The 19,502-nt window shown below is 54.9% G+C and overlaps 3 protein-coding genes across 3 annotated transcripts; 2 read left to right on the forward strand and 1 right to left on the reverse strand.

The window, feature by feature from the left end:
• Positions 1–1,039: 1,039 nt before the first annotated feature.
• CTHT_0000910 (aminopeptidase-like protein) lies at positions 1,040–2,569 on the forward strand (the record flags this gene model as incomplete). The annotated part of the gene is made up of 1 exon (XM_006690581.1): positions 1,040–2,569. One exon carries the CDS (start codon positions 1,040–1,042, stop codon positions 2,567–2,569), a length of 1,530 nt encoding a protein of 509 aa, XP_006690644.1.
• A 956-nt stretch (positions 2,570–3,525) lies between these two features.
• On the reverse strand, positions 3,526–10,925 carry CTHT_0000920 (uncharacterized protein; the record flags this gene model as incomplete). The annotated part of the gene is made up of 4 exons (XM_006690582.1): positions 3,526–4,766; positions 5,318–5,332; positions 5,946–6,319; positions 6,397–10,925. The coding sequence occupies 4 exons, from the start codon at positions 10,923–10,925 to the stop codon at positions 3,526–3,528; spliced, it is 6,159 nt and encodes a 2,052-aa protein (XP_006690645.1).
• A 3,660-nt stretch (positions 10,926–14,585) lies between these two features.
• CTHT_0000930 (uncharacterized protein) lies at positions 14,586–15,573 on the forward strand (the record flags this gene model as incomplete). The annotated part of the gene is made up of 2 exons (XM_006690583.1): positions 14,586–14,886; positions 14,945–15,573. 2 exons carry the CDS (start codon positions 14,586–14,588, stop codon positions 15,571–15,573), a joined length of 930 nt encoding a protein of 309 aa, XP_006690646.1.
• Positions 15,574–19,502: the final 3,929 nt, after the last annotated feature.

The raw sequence follows: 19,502 nt of genomic DNA on the forward strand, positions 1-19,502 counted from the left end.
GTAGGCGGACGGACGGGATTGAGTCTGTTGTAAGAATCCGGATGATCAGCATAGCAATTGCAACACAGCTAAGCAACAAACCAGCCAGAAATAGCACGAAAAGAGTCGCGAGTTCCAACAGGACGACAACTCACCATGTACAAGGCAATCAGTCCTCAAATCAATCTGGGAGTGGCGGGCCGACGTCGAGCGAGACGAGTATCAAGGTCGATGCCCAGACGGCGATTGCACCGCACACTCGCCCGGATGAGAAGGTGGGTGGGTGGCATCGGCGCACAGCACCAAGCATGGCATGCGCGCCATGGGCGAAATCGCAGCTTGCCAGAGCGCATCAGAGCATGAGAAATCGCAGGGTCGCATTGGTGGGAAAGATGCACATCTGCACCATGATTCACCGGGCAGGCTCAACTCCCGGCGTTCGACTTATCGGATCCACCACTTCTGTCGCAGCGGGTCACCCCACGCCAGGCACGGATTTTCACTGGCCACCCCCCGTTTTAGCTCATCAGTGGAGCGCCGAACCCCGGTAGTGGGCATGCACGCCAAGGCCAGGCGCCGTTGAGACCTGCCGTAGCGGACTTAGCGGCGGGCAGGCAGCCGGAAGAGACGGCGCCACAGGGCGGGGCAGCTGCTTAAGTGGACTTAACTGGACAAGGAAGCTGGGGAAGGGAGAGGTTGCAGCAGCTTCCGCAAGGAGATCGCCTGGACAAGCGCGATCGATGCAGCTGATGGCGTTTCCAGAAGGCGCGCCTGAAAGGGTTGCAGCTGCTGGGATGGCGAGTGTTTACGGAAAAGCAGGTACGGTGGTGATGCCCTCATTCTGTGATGCTGCTTACGCCCGAGGAGCGACTGTGGAGAGAACTTGATGGCCAAGTCGTCCGACGCCGAGATTTGTGGACTTGGCTAAGTGATGAAAGCGAAGAGATAGACGGTGTCACGGCATATATAAGCCAAGATGATGCCCTTTCAAGGTCAATCCTCACGCTCATCGCCCCTCAGAGAGACCGGAAGACAATAACAGCATCTCTAGTTTGACGCCATGAAGTCTGCCATTCTTCTCGCCCTTCCCGCCCTGGCTGCGGCCGGCGGCCCGCACGGCTTCGGCCTGCCTAAGATCGACCTTCGTCCTATGGTCTCGTCGAACCGTCTCCAGTCCATGATCACTCTCAAGGACCTGATGGACGGCGCAAAGAAGCTCCAGGACATCGCTACTAAGAACGGCGGCAACCGTGCCTTCGGTGGTGCCGGCCACAACGCCACAGTCGACTACCTCTACAAGACCCTGACCTCCCTGGGCGGCTACTACACTGTCAAGAAGCAGCCCTTCAAGGAGATCTTCTCCTCCGGCTCCGGCTCCCTGATCGTCGACGGCCAGGGAATTGACGCCGGCATTATGACCTACACCCCTGGCGGCAGCGCCACCGCCAACCTCGTCCAAGTCGCCAACCTGGGCTGCGAGGACGAGGACTACCCTGCCGAGGTTGCCGGCAACATTGCCCTTATCTCCCGTGGTTCCTGCACCTTCAGCTCCAAGTCCCTGAAGGCCAAGGCCGCCGGTGCCGTCGGCGCTATCGTCTACAACAACGTCCCTGGCGAGCTCTCGGGCACCCTGGGCACTCCCTTCCTTGACTATGCCCCCATCGTCGGTATCAGCCAGGAGGACGGCCAGGTCATCCTCGAGAAGCTTGCTGCCGGGCCGGTCACCGCTACCCTCAACATCGATGCCATCGTGGAGGAGCGCACCACCTACAACGTCATCGCCGAGACCAAGGAGGGTGACCACAACAACGTTCTGATCGTCGGCGGTCACTCTGATTCCGTTGCCGCCGGTCCCGGCATCAACGATGACGGCTCTGGCACCATTGGTATTCTCACTGTTGCCAAGGCTCTGGCCAAGGCCAACGTGCGTATCAAGAACGCGGTGCGCTTCGCTTTCTGGTCGGCCGAGGAGTTTGGTTTACTCGGCTCCTACGCCTACATGAAGTCCCTGAACGAGTCCGAGGCCGAAGTCGCCAAGATCCGCGCCTACCTCAACTTCGACATGATCGCTTCCCCCAACTATATCTACGGCATTTACGACGGTGACGGCAACGCCTTCAACCTGACCGGCCCGGCGGGTTCTGACATCATTGAGAAGGACTTTGAGGACTTCTTCAAGAAGAAGAAGACCCCCTCCGTCCCGACTGAATTTTCGGGCCGCTCTGACTACGCCGCCTTTATCGAGAACGGCATTCCGTCTGGAGGTTTGTTCACCGGTGCTGAGGTCCTCAAGACCGAGGAGGAGGCCAAGCTCTTTGGTGGCAAGGCTGGGGTTGCCTACGATGTGAATTACCACAAGGCGGGCGACACTGTTGACAACCTCGCCAAGGACGCCTTCCTGCTCAACACCAAGGCTATTGCCAACTCGGTGGCTAAGTATGCTGCCAGCTGGGCTGGGTTTCCCAAGCCAAGCGCGGTTCGGCGCCGATATGATGCCGATATGGCGCAACTGCTGAAAAGGAGCGGTGGTGTGCATGGCCATGGCCCGCATACCCACTCTGGTCCTTGCGGCGGCGGTGATCTGCTTTAAGGGGGAGAGATTTTAGAAATTTTGTATACCCATTTTTTGAGTAAATGCTGTGTATATAGAGTTTATGAGTAAGAGGTTAATGTGTATTGATGAATGAGAGTCTGTGATGACAACCAGTTCTCATTGTGCTTATGAGCTATGAGTTAGTGTTGGCGAACTTTTGATGCCGCTGTTTCGAGTGAAGTCGGGGAATTCGGTGAACAGACCAGACCAGACATGCTGAAGTCCGGTACAACAGGGCTCAATATCCGGGAGATCGACTTCATGCCGGTAGGGCTGGTGGCTGCGGCACAGCTGGCGAGTGTCCCTGCTGCAGGAAGCGAGCATGTCAAAAATAGCCGGCTCTTGCCCCGGACTTGAGACAATGGGCTTGACGATCAGGAAAGCACCACAAAGGGAAGGTGCTAAGAAAGCTTACGGAAACACAAAGATGAGAAAGTAATGTCCATTAGAGATCAATGTATTTGGCAGACCTATGTTGAAACAGGCATCTATTTCATGGTAAGTTTGTCGACAGTATGAAGAGATCGTACATGCTATATTATGCAGACGCACCAATGCATTCCCATTTACCCCTTGTTCCTTCTCTTCTGATTGGTGGCTCTATCGTGATATGCGACTAAAAGGACATTTCGCAGATAAGATGGAGTAGCCTTAACTAGGGGGATAAGTTTCTGGGAAGTGATATCTAGAATCTGCAATGGCGGAGACTTGAAGGGTTGACATTCGGGAACGACGATCTCCTAATGGTAGTGACTGAAGCCCCCATAAGAAGATTACTGTCGATTATGGGAGAGAACCATTCTGTTAAGCTGGTCACGCGCCGACACCACGCACAGAAACGCCTTCCCCTCAAATCTCTGGAAAACAGCCAGGGACAACCAAGAAGACTCAGAAAACGACAGGAGAAAAGCATCGACATAACGCCAAACCATCTCCCAAGAAGTCTCATTGCATCAACCCCTCTCGATCCTCCGGCAATAATCCCTCCCCTGGCTAACCTGCCACTGACACAGCCAAACCTCTAACACCATCCCCAAAAAGCTGGCGATGCAAATACCCCCCGAATCACTAACTGATGTTGCACCAAGACTAAACTCCCTCTCCTCCGCCGGAACACTCTCCATGATCTCCGCAAAAGTATTCACATACACTGCGCCCCCCAGTAACCCCTCCCAGAAGATAATTATGAAGATAATGTACACGGAGGGAATAAAATCCCACATTGCGTGGAATATCAAAAGCATCAAATTAGCGACTTGAAGTAGAGAAGGGGTGTAAAGGTTGTGGATGCGGATAAAGGGTGTTGAAGAACGGGAGATGAAGACGCCCAGTTGGTAGAGGAAGCCGTAGAAGGGGTAAAAGGCACGGTATTCGGTGAAGGGGGATTTGTCGAGGGGAAAGAGGAGAGTAGGCGCGACACCTTGGTTGATGGTGTACTCGGCGATGTAGACTAATAAGAGGGGGAACATGTATGGTATGAATAATGACCGAGCGCGGCGGAGTTTGGAGGTGAACGACTCCGAGGATTTGGCTGTGGTTAGAGTTGCAGAGGGGGTATGGAACGCCGTCGAAGCGGCCGCCGGACCAGGGGACAACAGAGACGAAGACGCTGCCGCGGGTGGTACATCCCCAAAATCCTCACCATCCTCATCCGCCAACCTCTCGTAAACCACTGCCGTACCAGCGGCCTTCAACTTTGCGCGAGGAAGAATTCCCCAAAAAGCGACCACCATCCCAAACGGCAGCACTGCACACATATACAGACTCTTCCTCACACCCAGCTGCAGCCACCCTGTTAACAAGACATACAACCCTGCGCCGGCCAGCCCTGCTGCTCCGGTGCCACTCCCCCATGCGGCTAACGACATATGTCCGTAGTAATGCGTCAATCCCAGGAAACTCAGTTCCCCACCACCAGAAGACAAACTGGCGAGAACAATACCAAACAATTTCCTCGGGACGGAGCCTTTGACAGGCGCAGACGCGACGACAAGCATACCGGCTAGGGAGAACGACACAAAGATGGCGATGCGCACGGAATAGGGGACGCGATGAATGAAGTACGGCGCGATGAGTTTTGTCAAGAAGGAGGGGGCGACGTCGGCAAGAAGGACTAGAGCTTTGGGAGTGGCTAAGCCGACTAGATCTTGGGCCGCGGAGAGGAGGATCACGTAAAGGACGTTGTTGATTAGGCCTGGATGTACAGTTAGCAGATTGTACGGTGGGGGATGCTTTTGTTTGGGGTTTGTGGTATCGTGGTTTTGTCTCGATATGGAAGGGAGAAACGCACCAAATATCCAGAACGCGACGAGGACTGGAGCTTCAGCACTTTGAAAGACTTGCTTCACCCTCGCGCAAAAGATGGCCCATGATGAGGATGGAGCACCGGGTAAGGGGAGGAGCGCTGAGGCCGACGGCGATCGGGACATCGCTGGCATTTGAGGAAATGATATGTATCGGATGGAATTGCTATTGATCGGGTTTTGTTGTCGAATGCATCGCGTGGGAATGCAGATGCCGTCATGTGACGGCGTTGGAGGTAATGGGTGAAGTTGGCGATGGCAGGATCAAAGAGGGCGTGACGGCGTTGTCCTAGTTGATAAGCTTGAGGGGAGTCACCCTAACCCTTATGGCTCTTTCAAAGGTGTTTGTTACAACCCTAACCCGGTGTTTGTTCATCCTGATGCGCGTTGCGAGCCTGGCCACATCTTGGACACATACTCCGAGACTTATTCCAAGACTGACCTATTTTACGGAAACCTGTGACATGCGCATTTGAAGTTACTCATTGAATGCTGACATCTCTGGGTGAGGACTGGGCCGCGTTTAAGCCAGGGCTAGGGTCGCGGCGACGTGTAAGTGAAAACATCCGGATTAAGATCAACAGCCGCTGTGAGCAAGCTGGTACGAATAGTACAGGAAATTGAACAAACCGCCAAATGGCGAAAATTTTGGCATACTTGGCACCGAAGAGCAGTTCGGCAGCAGCCTGGTTGGTCCCTTAACCTTCTTCCAGATAAGGTTCGAGTAAGTTATGAACTGACGAGAAATATTCAAAACGGACAATGAAGCCACCAGCCAGCACATCGTGTTTGGGATTTGTATTCATAAATGCTTGCGTATGCCGATGCTATTACCAACGGTACTATACTATTAAAATACGGACTTGCTCTCGAAAGAACAACAAACACCCCTCACCACCCTCAATGCTACTTCCAGTGGCTCTCGCTAATATGCAAAACCTCTCCGTCTATCCAACTGGTCTTACACGCTCAAGGCAAAACGCTCTGCCTCCACCTCTCAACCATCTCCGTTCCATGCGGCTGCACCATCATCCCTCCATATGTTCCAGTCCCAGGCATCCCAAGCGTACCGCCCACCAATCCTCCCCCACCAACATTACCCGCGTACCCTGCACCTCCTATACCCGTGCCCGTCCCCATAGCCAAGTTGGGTGTCGACGCGCCAAAGCCGCTTTGCAGTCCCATCCCGCCAGCATACCCCATGTTCATCCCTATCCCTTGCTGAGGATGAATTTGCCCCAACAATGTCCCAGTCCCAGGCCTAAATTGCTGCTGCTGCTGTTGTTGATAGTCCAGCATTTCCCTCTGCTGCAACAACGTCATTCCCCCTCCCGCACTTGTCCCATAATACGACGTCACCGGTCTCCCATTTATACTCCCCACTGATCCAGCCCCGGCAAAGCCATCATTAAACACCCCCCCATGAAACCCCCACTCCGTGCCCCTATTGTCGGAGTTGTGAGTGACTGGGGCATCTGTGCCCTTAGTGCAGCCAATTTAGCAGCTTGCTCGCGCTGGTACCTCGCTGCGTCGGCCTCCTTGCGGAGGCGTTCTGCTTCGCGGGGGTCGTTCATCACGAATGCGGAGGGGGGGCGGGTTAGGAAGGTGCTGAGGCCGCCGCTTGAGGCTGAGATTGCACCTGGGGCTAGGGTATGGCGGTTGTTGGTGTTGGTCGGAAGGTTGAGAGAGGGGACAGGGAGGTTGAGGTTGAGGCTGGGTAGGGGGGTTGTTGAACGTGGGAGGCTACCGCCCGCTCCAGCCATTTCCCTTTCACGTTGGAGACGAGCGCGCCGTTGGGCGAGGGTTTCTTCCTCTTCTGGGACGTCTTGGGTTTGGGGCTGAGCAGCAGCCGTGGCAGAGACGGAAGAAACATTCCGACTGTGAGCCGGCGGATCCTTCTCTTTTTCGCCCTTGTCCTCTGGCGCGAATTGACTCAACACCTCGGCCGAAAACGCCCCACTGACGGGCCGCGGCTCAGGTAAGTTCGCCTTCTTAAGCCTCTCCTTCCTTGCAGCCAGCGTCTCCTCTTCATGCTCACTCTCCTCACTCTCCTTACCTCCAAGACCAACAGGAGCAACACCAGCAACGCCAACTAAACTCTGCGCCCTCGACCCGGGTCGACTTAAGCTCGTCCTGGGGTTACTACCCGATGACGCCCCCTGCCCAGGAATGGCTAACCTCGACTCCCGTCGCAATTGAAGTCCGGTCGGCGCAGCCCCAGGTACAAGCGTCAACCTCTTCTGCAGCATCTCCAGCGATAAGCCCTGGTTCGCCGCTGGCGAAGGGTCCTTGCCTGCCAGGAGTCGTTCTCGTCGTCGACTAAGAGGCTCATTATCCTCCAGCTCTCTCTTCTCCATCAGCCCCAACGGGCGTGACACTTCACTCATGAGGATAGATATATCCATCGTAGAGGACCGCTTCGCCCCTCCGGCTACCTTAGCGGCATATAACATGCCAAGCGGGACGTCCTCATCCGATTCCTCATCCTGCTTGGACGCGGCAGGGTCCTCCCACGCGAGGGTAACGCGCTTGCCTAGACGAGCTTTGCGCTCCATCTCTGCTACCGCGTCTAGTTCCAAGAGAGTAGTATGCATGCCATTTGTACGGGCATGAGCTGGTAACCGAGTCCGATTCTTGACCTGCTGCTTCCGGATTTGCAACTCCGCAAGGAGGGTTGTAGGCGGGCCTTGGTAAATGGGTTCCGGCTCTTCCTCGGTTTCGGTGGTGTACTCCGATTCGGAGTCCTGTTTTTGGGGATGGGGGTGGGCATCTTCGTCGTCGGACGGGGAAGTGCTGGAAGAGGAGGGAGAGCGTTTGTGGGTGAAAAGGGAGAAGCGGCTGGCGCGTTTCTTGTCCTTTTCTTGTGCTTGATTTGGGTCGAGGAGGTTGCCGGCTGAGTTGCTCTTGACAAGTTTCTTGGGCTTCTTTTCGTCACTGTCCTTGTCCTTGGCCTCATCATCCTTCTTATCTTCCTGTGTTTGACCGGTAGTGCTCTTTTTAACTCTCTTCTTCCTCTTCTCTGGGCCGTACACCTCCGCACCCAGCTTTCCTGCAAAGACATGATCCGTGAAGGCATTGACTGGCGCAGTCGCCGACGCGTCGAGGATGCTATCGAGGGTATCCATAGCCGAGCCGTTCTTGACTTCGAGCTTAGGAAGCGTGGTTGAGGGGAGGTCAAAGAAGGCGCTGGCGCGGAGGTGAGGGTTGATGGAGGACTTGCGGTTCTCCTTGAGGCTTTGCGGGACGCGAAGATTTTGCGGTTCAACGCCCGGGACCGGACCAGGAACAGGTTGCTCTTGCCGGGGTCCATAACATGAGGGTTGTTGACCCGTGCTGTCAACACTAAAACTGACGGAATGTCTCACCCCTGGCCCATCCGATTGGGTCTGTCCATCCCCAGACATCCTCACAGGTCCTTCCTCGCTCTCCCTGCCAAGCACATCCATACTAAAATCGCTGGTCTCCCTCAACCCCTCCGTCGGATCCGGCAACCAAGTTCTGCTTTCCCTCGCCGCCTGCGGCATGTGGCTCACAATCTGTGACCTCCGTGCATTCCGCTGCGCAGCCTTTGGCTTCTTACTCAGCTTCGGCGGGAGGTTCAACATAGCCGGCACTGGGGCAGGGTAATAAATCATTTGCTGCCCTGTGATCGGGTCAATATACGATGTCGGACGCTGCTGTGAGCCAAGACGCGGTTGTGGTCTTGGAGGCGCGGGACCATAGGCTGTGTATGTCGGCAAAGGACGAACCGAGCCGTGCTCAGCAGAGGATGGAGGGAGAGAATGCCTTGGATCCGGGGCGTCCGGGTCGCAGTGCACGCCATCAAAGTCATCAAACGCCGCCTGAGCTGCCGCAGCCTCAGTATCATACGTGGACGCAGTTGTAGCAGGCCGGAGGTGATGCTCAAGAGGCTGAGAAGCGCCATAGGGCTGGTAGTTATCCGGTTGGTGGAGCTGAAGACGAGGGAAGGGCTCGTCGCGGTATTCTTGGAAGTTGAGACCACCTGTTTCGGCGCCTGGGATTTGTGTTGGTGCTGAGGAGGTAGCGGGTGGCGGGAGAGAGAAATCGCTGAGGCCAAGGCTCACACCGAGAGGTTGGTCGGGCACGTCCTTGAGCATCTCGGCGAACTCGTCCTCAATGTATTGGTGGGCACGGGCACGCAGGACGTCTTCATCGTCGTCGTCGTCGTGTTGGCCGGTGGCGGCGGCGCGGTCGGCTGCGTCCAGGGCTTCTTGGGTGATGGCTGACGGAGGCTCCAGCTCGGCGATTTGGGTTAAGGAGATCCGACTGCTGGCGACACTGCGGACTGACGCCTTGCCAGGTCCGTGGCGAGAAAGAAAACTTGATCTCGCCGGCGGCGGATGCGAACCATCCTCATTTTCCTGCCCAGCACCCGTCGTGATCTCAGTCTCGGGAATCTGCCCTGAGAACCCCGTCGAACTAGCCTTGCTTCCCGACCTCAACCGCTTCGGACTCATCATGTACCCCGACGCGGCCATATTCGACCTCGTCACAGCATGCGTACTCCTGACCGAGCTCTGCCGACTCACCCCAACCCCCGTACCAACCTGCTGTTGATCCTCCGATATACTCTCTCCCCTTGTCCTGCGATACGTACTCGCCCTGGACCTCCGACTCTCACTCCTCTTCAATTCGTTATGCTCCTCCCTAATCGCGTCCTCAAGCGTCGAGTCACCACACGAAGCCAACCTCTCTGCGGTCGCTTCCAGGGCAGCGATATTTCCCAAGAACCCGCCAGCCTGTGACAACTTGTTCGAGTCGGGCACGGGATGGCTGAGCGTGACGCTGGCAGTCGATGCCGTCCGAACGAGAGGAGGACGGATAGCTTTCGGGCTGGAGGGCGCTCTGTCTCGGGTGCGTGTGCGCACGGGGGATTGGGGTGCGGAGGGGGTTGGGCGGATGAGTGTTGTTTGGGCAATAATTGTTTGTGGGACTGGGTCTGGCTCTTCTGAAGATAAAAGCTTTGAGTACCGATCGCCGTTCGCTGTGGCTGATGTGTCCTTAGAAGGATCGGGAAGCGCTGCATTGCTGGCGCGTGGCACAGCCTCTCGAGAGCGGAAATCAGTTTCGTTTTCGTGGTTGTCGTCCGCCGCTCGGGCACCAACGGCGTTGCCGCTGCCGCTGCTGTTGCTGATGCCGCCAGTCAGCAGCGGCGTAGCACCTTGGTGGCTGCCCTCACCCACTGTGCTCTGGAGCTGCTGATCAGCGCTGGCTGCTGCAGGTCCTGCATCTGCAGTGGCGGATTCGTCGGGATCTTGTGTCCTCTGTCCTTCCCCGCGCTCGTCCTGTTCTTGTTTTGAACCCAGATTCAGGCTCAAAGTCGACGGCACCGGAGGAACTGGTGGCCGTTCCCTATGTCCCTGACTCTTACTCCTCACCAACTTCTCCGCATCTGACACAGCAGCCTTGTGCAGCTTCTCGAAGGACTGCACAACCTCTTCGACGTGTATTTGGGTCCCAGGGGCCGGCGAGGTACCTCTCCCCGCAGCATTAGCGCTGCTGTTGCTCTCTTTGCTGCTGCTGGCCGCGCTGGCATTAGCCTGGCGTCGGAGACGCTCCATACTGCGGGCTGTTCGGAGACGTTCTAGGGATTTGGCGGTGCGCACGAGACGCTCAGCTTCGAGGGCGCCGGGAGATTTTTTGGGGGGAGAGGGAGGGCGACGCGCGGATCGGGATTTTGTGCGGGAGGGTGTTGGTTGGAGGGCATCTTGTTGTTGATTCTTTGTCAGGGATTGTGATTGACTCTCGAGAGCAAACTCGCTGCTTTCCATAGATAAAGGCGTAAAGGCCTGCTCGTCGAGGGCAAGGTATGGTAGGTTCGATCCTATCGTCATCGTCGATGGAACGTTGCTCGGGCCCGGTACTGGCTTTCCTTTTGCAACTTGAAGTGGTTGCTCCGGGTCCTGCAACCCGGGGCTGTCGGCGTCGGTACGGGGCAGCATGACGCCGGACTCGGTGTACCCAGGCGGCGTGGCCTCGTCGTCGTCGCTATCGTGCTGCGCGACGGCGTTGTACCGTGCCGTTGGCATGATGAAAGAGGCAAAAAGAGAAAAAAAAGGGGGGAAGGGGGAAGAACGAAGGAATGGCGGCTACTCGAGGCAACGAGGCATCAACAGACTGTCAGGAGCAAGACCAAGACCAAGACAGCCTCAGATATTGATCAGGAATGAGCCCGAGTGCTAGGGCGCTGACACGGCTGTGCGGTGGGGCCCGGTGACGGCAGTAAAATGCTGGAAATAGCAAAAATCACGACTCTCCAAGCGATCCAGGAGCCGAGCCACGGCAAGGATTCGCTAGTTTCCGCCGCGCCAAACTCAGGGGTAGCGGGGCGATTGATGGAGAAATTGGAGAATTGTTGGCAGCGAGATATTGGGAGAGGCAGAAGAGTCAAAAAAGACACAAGCTGCCTCGCGTTTGTTCTCGTTCAGGGGTAATCCGCAGGGTAATGGAGTCAAAAGGATTCATCCACGAAAAGCCTGGAGAGTGCAATCATCCCATCGATCCCGTCGCTGAGTAACTCTTCCAGACAGCCCGTTTCAACAAGCAAGCGTTTTAAAATTACAAAGAATCTCATGCACACTCAGCGGCAACGGCAGTGAGATGCAGAGAGAAAGAATGGCGAAGCCGGAAACTGGTTAAGATTCACTTTACCCTGCAGCGCATCGACGCCGCGATCCACAATCACCATCCCACAGTCATCCATCTGCTCCTCCCGGAACCCGGCCTGGGAAGGTTCCTGAGCTTAAATTGGTAGCAATCTCATCTCCCCGTGACAAGCTCTATTCAGTCTCATCTTTTTAATTGTCACTCTGACTTGGGCTTCATCGCAGAGCTGGACGCTGCTGATGAGGATCAACAACACAGTGTTAACCACACTGGCACAGAATGAGACTGGTGATGGATATGAGACTCTGCCGCGAACACAATGTGCCCTTGCACTCAACCATATCGACAAGAACCGTGCCCATTGGCTGATAACACATGGAACCGTTACCTGTACCACCTCACACAACTTGGGATGAATTAGTGCCAAGAGCGGGAATTTGCAGGTCCATCAAGCAGTTAGTCAGATTTTAATCGCTGTGTCCCTACCTCTATAAGTGGTTATCTGCATAATATATGTGGTTCTTGCTCAGTGTCTGCACTCGATGTTAACCAGGCCAGCTGGGGATGGCGCAATTGGATGATGCTGCTCCCGGAAAAGCCTGCTATGGCCTGGCAGGTCGTCAGTTTGGATCCGGCTCCCTCCACCTGGCACTCCCCTGGTCTTTGACCAGCAGGCACAAGCTACACACGGTTTTTCCGCACAATGTACTTAGCAAGCTGCTGCCTGCCGTCGCTGTGGGCACGACCCGAGGACCTAGATAGGGTAGATAGTGGTCGAATAATATGCATACATTCATACAGATGACACTAGGCCATGTCTGGGACAAACACAGTGTTAACACAGTATGCTACTAATTCGAGGGGCCCATTTTTAGCTTGTGCTGGGGTCCACGACCCATCTTTCAGCTTCGCATGCTTTTATCTCTCCTCATCTCGTTTCTTCGTTTTCCTTTAGAGCAAAGTCGATTTTTGACTCAACACAAGCTGGGCGGTTTGTTCACTCCTGCACTGGAACGATTTACTAGCACTCAGGACCTCAGGTGCTGGTCCTGCAGCAAACACAAACATGCCTTGACAGCGAGCACTCAAGCTGCCGCTCATTTGAAGTCACCGGCTGCGGCCCAAGGGCGTGACGCATGCCGGTCCGGTGTGGGCGGTACATTCCCATGACTTGTCCCAATGACATGTTTCAGGCTTAAAGAGTCGGGGCATTATCCGACACTGAGGTTGATACCTGGTGTTGAGATGCACGATAAGTCTGTCGCATTCATATCGCCCCATGCGTCAGCTATATCTCAACTATATCCATTTATACTATATCTGTGCCTCTGCCTGTGTCGCAGTCAGCCTTCTTATCGCCCAGTCGTTATCCCTCCAGCTACTTATCATTAACACCTAGATATATGTCAGCTCGGCCCTTCTTAAATTCAGTGCTTAACGACTCAGCCCTGTTTCTCCTCCTGTCACACGAATCCCACGCTCCTTATCACACTTCAACTCCCCATGCATGGCCTGCCTCCGGCACTAACAGCCCGATCTAACCAACGGGACACTTTTACGGCCTTAATGGAGGGTTGGAGGGTGAAGCGTCATCACACGCTGGCCTCCCCATGAAGAATATGCCCTGCTTAGCTTGGGTTATGCTCACCCCTCCTGTCGTGTGCAAAGGCAAATCTGCCCTCTGGATGGGCTTGGCTTTCTTGTCCGGGGCAGTCTCTCCGGGAGGTGTCTTCACTTCGTACCCTCCTCCATTTGGAGTTCTCCTACCGAGCACTGAGTCGCTTTCGGAATGCGTGTGGCATGTGGTGTGCTTACCAAAGTTGGGTTGTTCTATTCCGAATTCCGAGCCAGCTTTCTTTTGGCCTACGGTCGGCTTCCAGGTGAATGCACTCCACACTCGCCGAGCTCGCTGAGATGCCAGCTCCAGATGGAATCACGTGCTGACTCGATCCTACAAAGATGCCGTGTTAGGGTACGGCATAGTCAAAGACGATCTTGACAGGCAGGGGAAAAGTTTCGCGATCGGTGTTTAAGACCGACTTGTTTTGACGATCCTACACGCTCTCAAGAATCTTTCATTTCGATTTACTCTTCCCTCTCCTCCTTCTTTATCGCTTCAATTATGGCTGTCATCATGATCTTGACAAGTGCTGGTCCTAACTTCAGTGACCATTGCTATCTAAGATGCACAAGTACATCGACTACTACGATGTCCCCTCCTCATGATCTCGGTTCGGATGCTGTTTCCTCAGCATAGCAAATTTCCCACCAATCCTATACCAGTCACACTAGCGATGCTAAAATCAGCCGTCGTCATGCTTGACGATCGACACCCAAGGTCCAAGCGCGGTTGGGCACTGCCTTGCATCTCAATGCTCCTCGCATAGGTCAAGCGACCGTCGAACCCCATCGTCGCTGACAGAACCAAAACTAACCTCCCCACCACCGGTATTTGTCCTCCTCCATCACGGGGCACAATATAGCATTCAGGTGGCGATCTTGTTGCCTTCCGAGCCGAATTCTCCAATTCCAGGAACTGGCTACCGCCAAGAGCCCGCACCCTCCTGAAACAGATCCTGAGAGTTAGCCGCTCTACCGGAATCCGGTCCGGCGCTGACTTCTAGCGGCCCAGTCATCGTTCTCAAAGCAGGCCAGCGAAATTCCCAGTACCACGCTTCTGTGCCATCCTTGTGGGGTCGCGCGACCCTGTGATTTTCTCAGATCCGGGTTGCGAGGGCGCATTCGTGCCGCTGCCGCACTCAAGATCTGGGGAAACCAGGTCCACACCCTTGCATCGGCGGCTCGTAGGGTCCGCGCCAAGACCGGTATTGACCGTTTCGGCCTGGAGGGCTTAACTCCGTTACTGGAAAAGGTAGTTGTGATGTTCGGAGACGAGCCGTTAGTCTCCAGAGAGAGACCCGGAGTTGTGGATGAGATGGCGAGGATAGGAAGGAGGGAGATGGTGTATATGAAGAGCTCTTTGCCCGCTGTTATGTCATGTTCGCACCATTTTCACCACCGCGGTGTTCAGCAGCCCGAAGAAAGTCACTTCTTGAGCCGATCCTCAGACAACTCCCATCACCATGAAGCCCTTCAGCCTCGTCGCCCTGGCCACCTCGGCCAGCGCCCACGCCATCTTCCAGCGCGTCTCGGTCAACGGCGTTGACCAGGGCCAGCTCGTTGGCATCCGTGCCCCCTCCAGCAACTTCCCCATCGAGAACGTTAACCACCCTGACTTCGCCTGCAACACCAATATCGTCTTCAAGGACAACAACGTTATCAAGATCCCGGCTGGCGCCCGCGTTGGTGCCTGGTGGGGTCACGAGATCGGCGGCGCTGCTGGGCCCAATGACCCGGATCATCCTATTGCCAAGTCACACAAGGGTATGTCTCCCTTTTCGAGAATATCACAAAGCCTGCTTATTTTTTAACACTTTTGCAGGTCCTATCCAAGTCTACCTCGCCAAGGTCGACAACGCCGCCACGGCCTCCGATAAGAACCTTCAATGGTTCAAGATTGCCGAGCGCGGCCTCAACAACGGCGTCTGGGCCGTCGACGAGATGATTGCCAACAACGGCTGGCACTACTTCGACATGCCACAATGCATCGCCCCTGGTCATTACCTCATGCGCGTCGAGCTCCTTGCCCTGCACAACGCCTTCGCCCCTGGCGGCTCCCAGTTCTACATGGAGTGCGCCCAGATCGAGGTCACCGGCTCCGGCACGCACACCGGCAGCGACTTCGTCTCCTTCCCCGGCGCGTACAGCGCTACCCACCCCGGCATCACCATCAACATCTATGACAACTTCGGCCAGCCGACGAATGGCGGTCGCCCGTATGAGATCCCTGGCCCGAGACCCATTTCCTGCGCGAATGCGCCCAGCAACCCCCAGCCTCAGCAGCCAACTACGACGGCGCAACCCAGCCAGCCCACGCCCACGAACGGCGGTGGTTCGGACAGCGTGCCGCTCTGGGGCCAGTGCGGTGGTCGTGGGTATACCGGGCCGACGACTTGCGCGCAGGGTACCTGCAAGGTGCAGAATGAGTGGTATAGCCAGTGCATTCCTTGAGGGGTAAAAGAAGTGATACCCGGGGGTGATGGTTGAGTTTTGGATTCTGTGTATATATTATAGATGCGTTTGAATTCGTGTGCATAGTTTTTCTGAGCTGCATTCTGACTGAAAGGAAAGGTATATATTGCATCTGTATACATTCTTGGTCTCTTTTCTTGCGCCCTGTGATATGTCTTGTTCGCAATGAATTCTCTGAGTTCAGTTATGATTGGTATTAGCTGAGTGTAATAGATGGCTAGAAGGTGAAAACTGAGAATGGTATTCTGGAACTCCCAGGAATCTTGCCCGGCGAGAGAGCCCAGGCCGTGGTCGTTGGTAATCGCTTTTCAGCATTCATCGGAGAGATGGGGCCCTTCAATTCAACACCAGGAGCTCATAGGCATCCAAGGTAGACACTATAGGCTTCTCGACACCTAACCCGCTTGCACGTATCAGGTGCTTTCATGGATCCAACTGCGATCTGGGAACTTGAGCTGCGCTATCAAGCTTCGTAATAGATGACCGATAGGTATGGTGATCATCGAGCCTATGCTCTATCTCTAGATTCGAGTGCACCGCGGAGGGCTCTTCTTGACGTTTGATAAGCTCCATAAACTCCCATGTGTGGCTCCCCCCCCCCCCCTTAGATCCATAATGAAAGACTGTAAGTTGTAGCCAAAGACTTAGGTATCCAGGGGCTAGGAATTGATGACGGGTCTCAGATACGAGTTCGAACTTCTAGGATCAGCCGTTATCCGCTTTCAGCTGGTAGTCAGAGTCCGATACCGGTCTGAGTAAGACACTGACGTAGCTGTGCCTTCTGTAACCCATATCTTATCTTGGGTATCTACATTTAAGACATCGGCCAGTTTGATGAGAGCCCAGCGGTTCTGCCGTCACCCGAAACTGTTGAGCGCCTTTCCCAGCTTGAGACGAATTGGAAGCGTTCCGACGGGAGGAGGAGTGTAAGGTGGTTATCCGAATCAGATCGGGAGATATATGGTGATTTTCTTTTACTGCCCCTTATCATATTCCGATGCTCGAGCTCTGTTCGGTCAGAGTGAGTTTTGTCCGCTGCTCACCGGGTACCCTATCCCTCTCCCCGAAGGCATTTTGCATATGACACGGTGCTCAACAATTCCGGTGGTTAACTGAGACATCGCAGCTTCGGGTCTAAGTAAACTGACATATCTTTGACATCAGATGAGCCGTTGGAACGGCAAGTACCTGGTCAATTCGCAACCAGATTGTGTTCCATGCACTTAAGTCCAAAGATATGGGGCTGGGAAACGATCTCTTGATGCCCAACGAGATGTGTAGATATGCTTCTTAGATAATGTGGACATGTTTGACGCCATTATATCAGCTGGTTGGACCTATATCACAATAACAGGTAGACGTCACATTCCATATATTGGGTACTTCAGCTTTGCCATGGCATTAGGCAGTGTTGATACTAGAATGCATCTTGTACCCACACATGCTTGGGCTCGCTACCAAGCTCCAAGCTGGTTGCGGAGTATCACGCCACCAAATCTCTTACCAGGGCATTCTCGCTGCTTCGATCTCTACTCTAGCCACAATTCGTCCTTGGCTCCCTCAGAACACTACGTACCGAGTACTCAAAGCGAGCGACTCGCGAGCGAGCAAGATTTCTCGGTAAGCGAGCGAGCCGCCTCGGGGACATAGCCGCATCTATAACTGTCCCTGGATCTCCTGTGGAGATGTTCATGTGCAATGGCACCTAACTGTGGTCATTGGATCAATCACGTACCACTCACATATATAAGATGTGGCTCGGCTCCTCCGTGTTGGCGCTGGCCGAGCTGAGCGGTAGAATGCTGGTTAGCTAATAGAGTCATCTTTGCACGCCAAGCCAAGACCTCGAGTCCATTCAGCGACTTCTTCCACATCCGACCCCATACGTTTGGATGATCTCCAGAATCCCCGCGGGGTGTCGGGCGCAACCGACGAGCCAAGACCCCAAGATCTGGGGTAAGCTTTGTTGGGTTCAGTTGGGAGAAGCAAATTGGTAATCCGAAACGGTTTTGCGGGTTTGTTGCGGGTTTTATTTGCCCCAGGAATGTTCCCTCCGCAGAAGAGGCGCCGTTGGGGCTGGGCAACGAGAGCGGGATAAGCTTAATGGAAGAGGCCCCGGGGAGGGGGGGGGAGGGATGTGGGATGTTCTGTCTGCTCGGGGAAGCTATTTGGTGTGTGAGTGGGAAAAAACAACTTGACGGTTTTTGAATCCTAAAAGTCTCTAAGCAAGAATCACTCCATGTTTGGGGCTCAGGTGACCCGATCGACTTTTTACTCACCACTGCAAAACCCCTGAAAAAGTGCTACCCACCATTATGACTGCAAGAAACTGCAGGTGGTGTGCTGACCGTTTCAATCGCGCCCGCTCAGAGGAAGTGTACTGAGAGAGGTACTTTTTCTCTGTATCCAAAGAGTAGGGTACAGAAGGGTGGAAGTCGGAATGCGCCGACCTTAAGCACGGCGCTATACCACGCCACCAGAAAGCATCACTCAGGTTCTGAGGCATGAACTCATCAAGGGCAAGTATGTGCGAAGAAACGGCGAGCAAGCGAACGCAGTAAAGATACGCGATGCAGGGCAAGGCCTTGTATCCCCTTGCATGATAGCCCCGCGCTACCAGCCTTGCGCTTCTCAACACCGCAAGCCTACGAACTAGCAAAGTTACAAGTAGTGTAAGGCAAATGCCGAACCCCGAAAGGCGGTCAATGACAATTATCCACCATCGCAGGGCAAGTCTGCAAGCGCCTTGAAGCATGTGTGGGACAGCGCATGGCGCATGCCAGCCAGCGCTGGAGGGTCAACCGAGCATCTTTGTCATAGATCCAATGGGATCCCGTCGGTTCACAGTTCCTGCGTTTTAGTATCACATAAACATAAACCCGCTGGTATCACGAGAATAGAAAAGTTTAGGGGGGATCGCGTCTCATGCTGCATGGCGTGCAGAGGGCAGTTGGCGGAACGGTCGGCGATTCGCAAGATTTCCTGCTATAGGGTAGGTACGGTGTAAGGGAGAGCCTGTCATTTAGAGAAGCGGTGCCGCAGTTCAGGAGTGAGCAGTCGGTTTCCGGGTGAAGAGCTGAAATGGGTCGGTGAGAGGTTATGTAAGAAGTTGTACTCCGTCCCGGACACACCTCACTTTCGCAGTGGACAAGGGGATGTCGCAAGTGAATAGAGTAACGGCGGCCTACGGAAACGGATGTGGACTATGTGCTGCATGTAAAGCCCGAACCCTACATGCGCAAAGCGGGAGCAGATATTGCGACATCTCCAGTGTGTAACAGCAGAGTAAAACTTTTGATAAAAGCCCCTCTGATAGCAGAACTTGCCAATGAGGCAGGCGGCGGGCAGCAGGGCAAGGAGAGATGCAGGTGAGCGGTGTGGGATGGTAGAGCGGGGGAGCTGCCCGCTGTTTGTCGCTTGTGTCGGCGGGTGAACCTCTCAGTCATCGCATTGCAACAGCAACTAGCAACGCCTACTTCTGTTCTGTTGCACTTCGGGAGCTTCTCCCGGATCCCGCGTGGGGTGCTGGATCTTCAGGTCGACGCCACCGGGGGGGGGGGGGGAGGGAACGCGAGCTTCAGCAAAGCCACTTGGGGGTTATGGCCATGGCCGAAATTTGGGTCAGGAGCCTCAAGGTCAGCAGTCCTCGCCGCCAGGGCTGTCATTGCGCGATGGATAATAGGGCAATGCCCGACAAACCTTTCCCTGCAAGCGCAGACCACACTGAGAATGGCAAGCAGCCAGAATGTCGGGCTTTGACAGCCTCGTCCTCGTGGCCATAGGCTCGTTAGCCTCGGCTGGTGCCCGATCGGAGTCAGCGAGATGAAACGGAAGACGCAAGTGGTGGCGAGACAAAGACAGGAGCCGTCTGGTCGGATCCGGCAATTCGGTCTCTCGCAGAGCAAGTC

This window comes from Thermochaetoides thermophila (genome assembly GCF_000221225.1).
Source record: "Thermochaetoides thermophila DSM 1495 unplaced genomic scaffold scf7180000011806, whole genome shotgun sequence".
NCBI classification, from domain to species: Eukaryota; Fungi; Ascomycota; class Sordariomycetes; order Sordariales; family Chaetomiaceae; genus Thermochaetoides; species Thermochaetoides thermophila.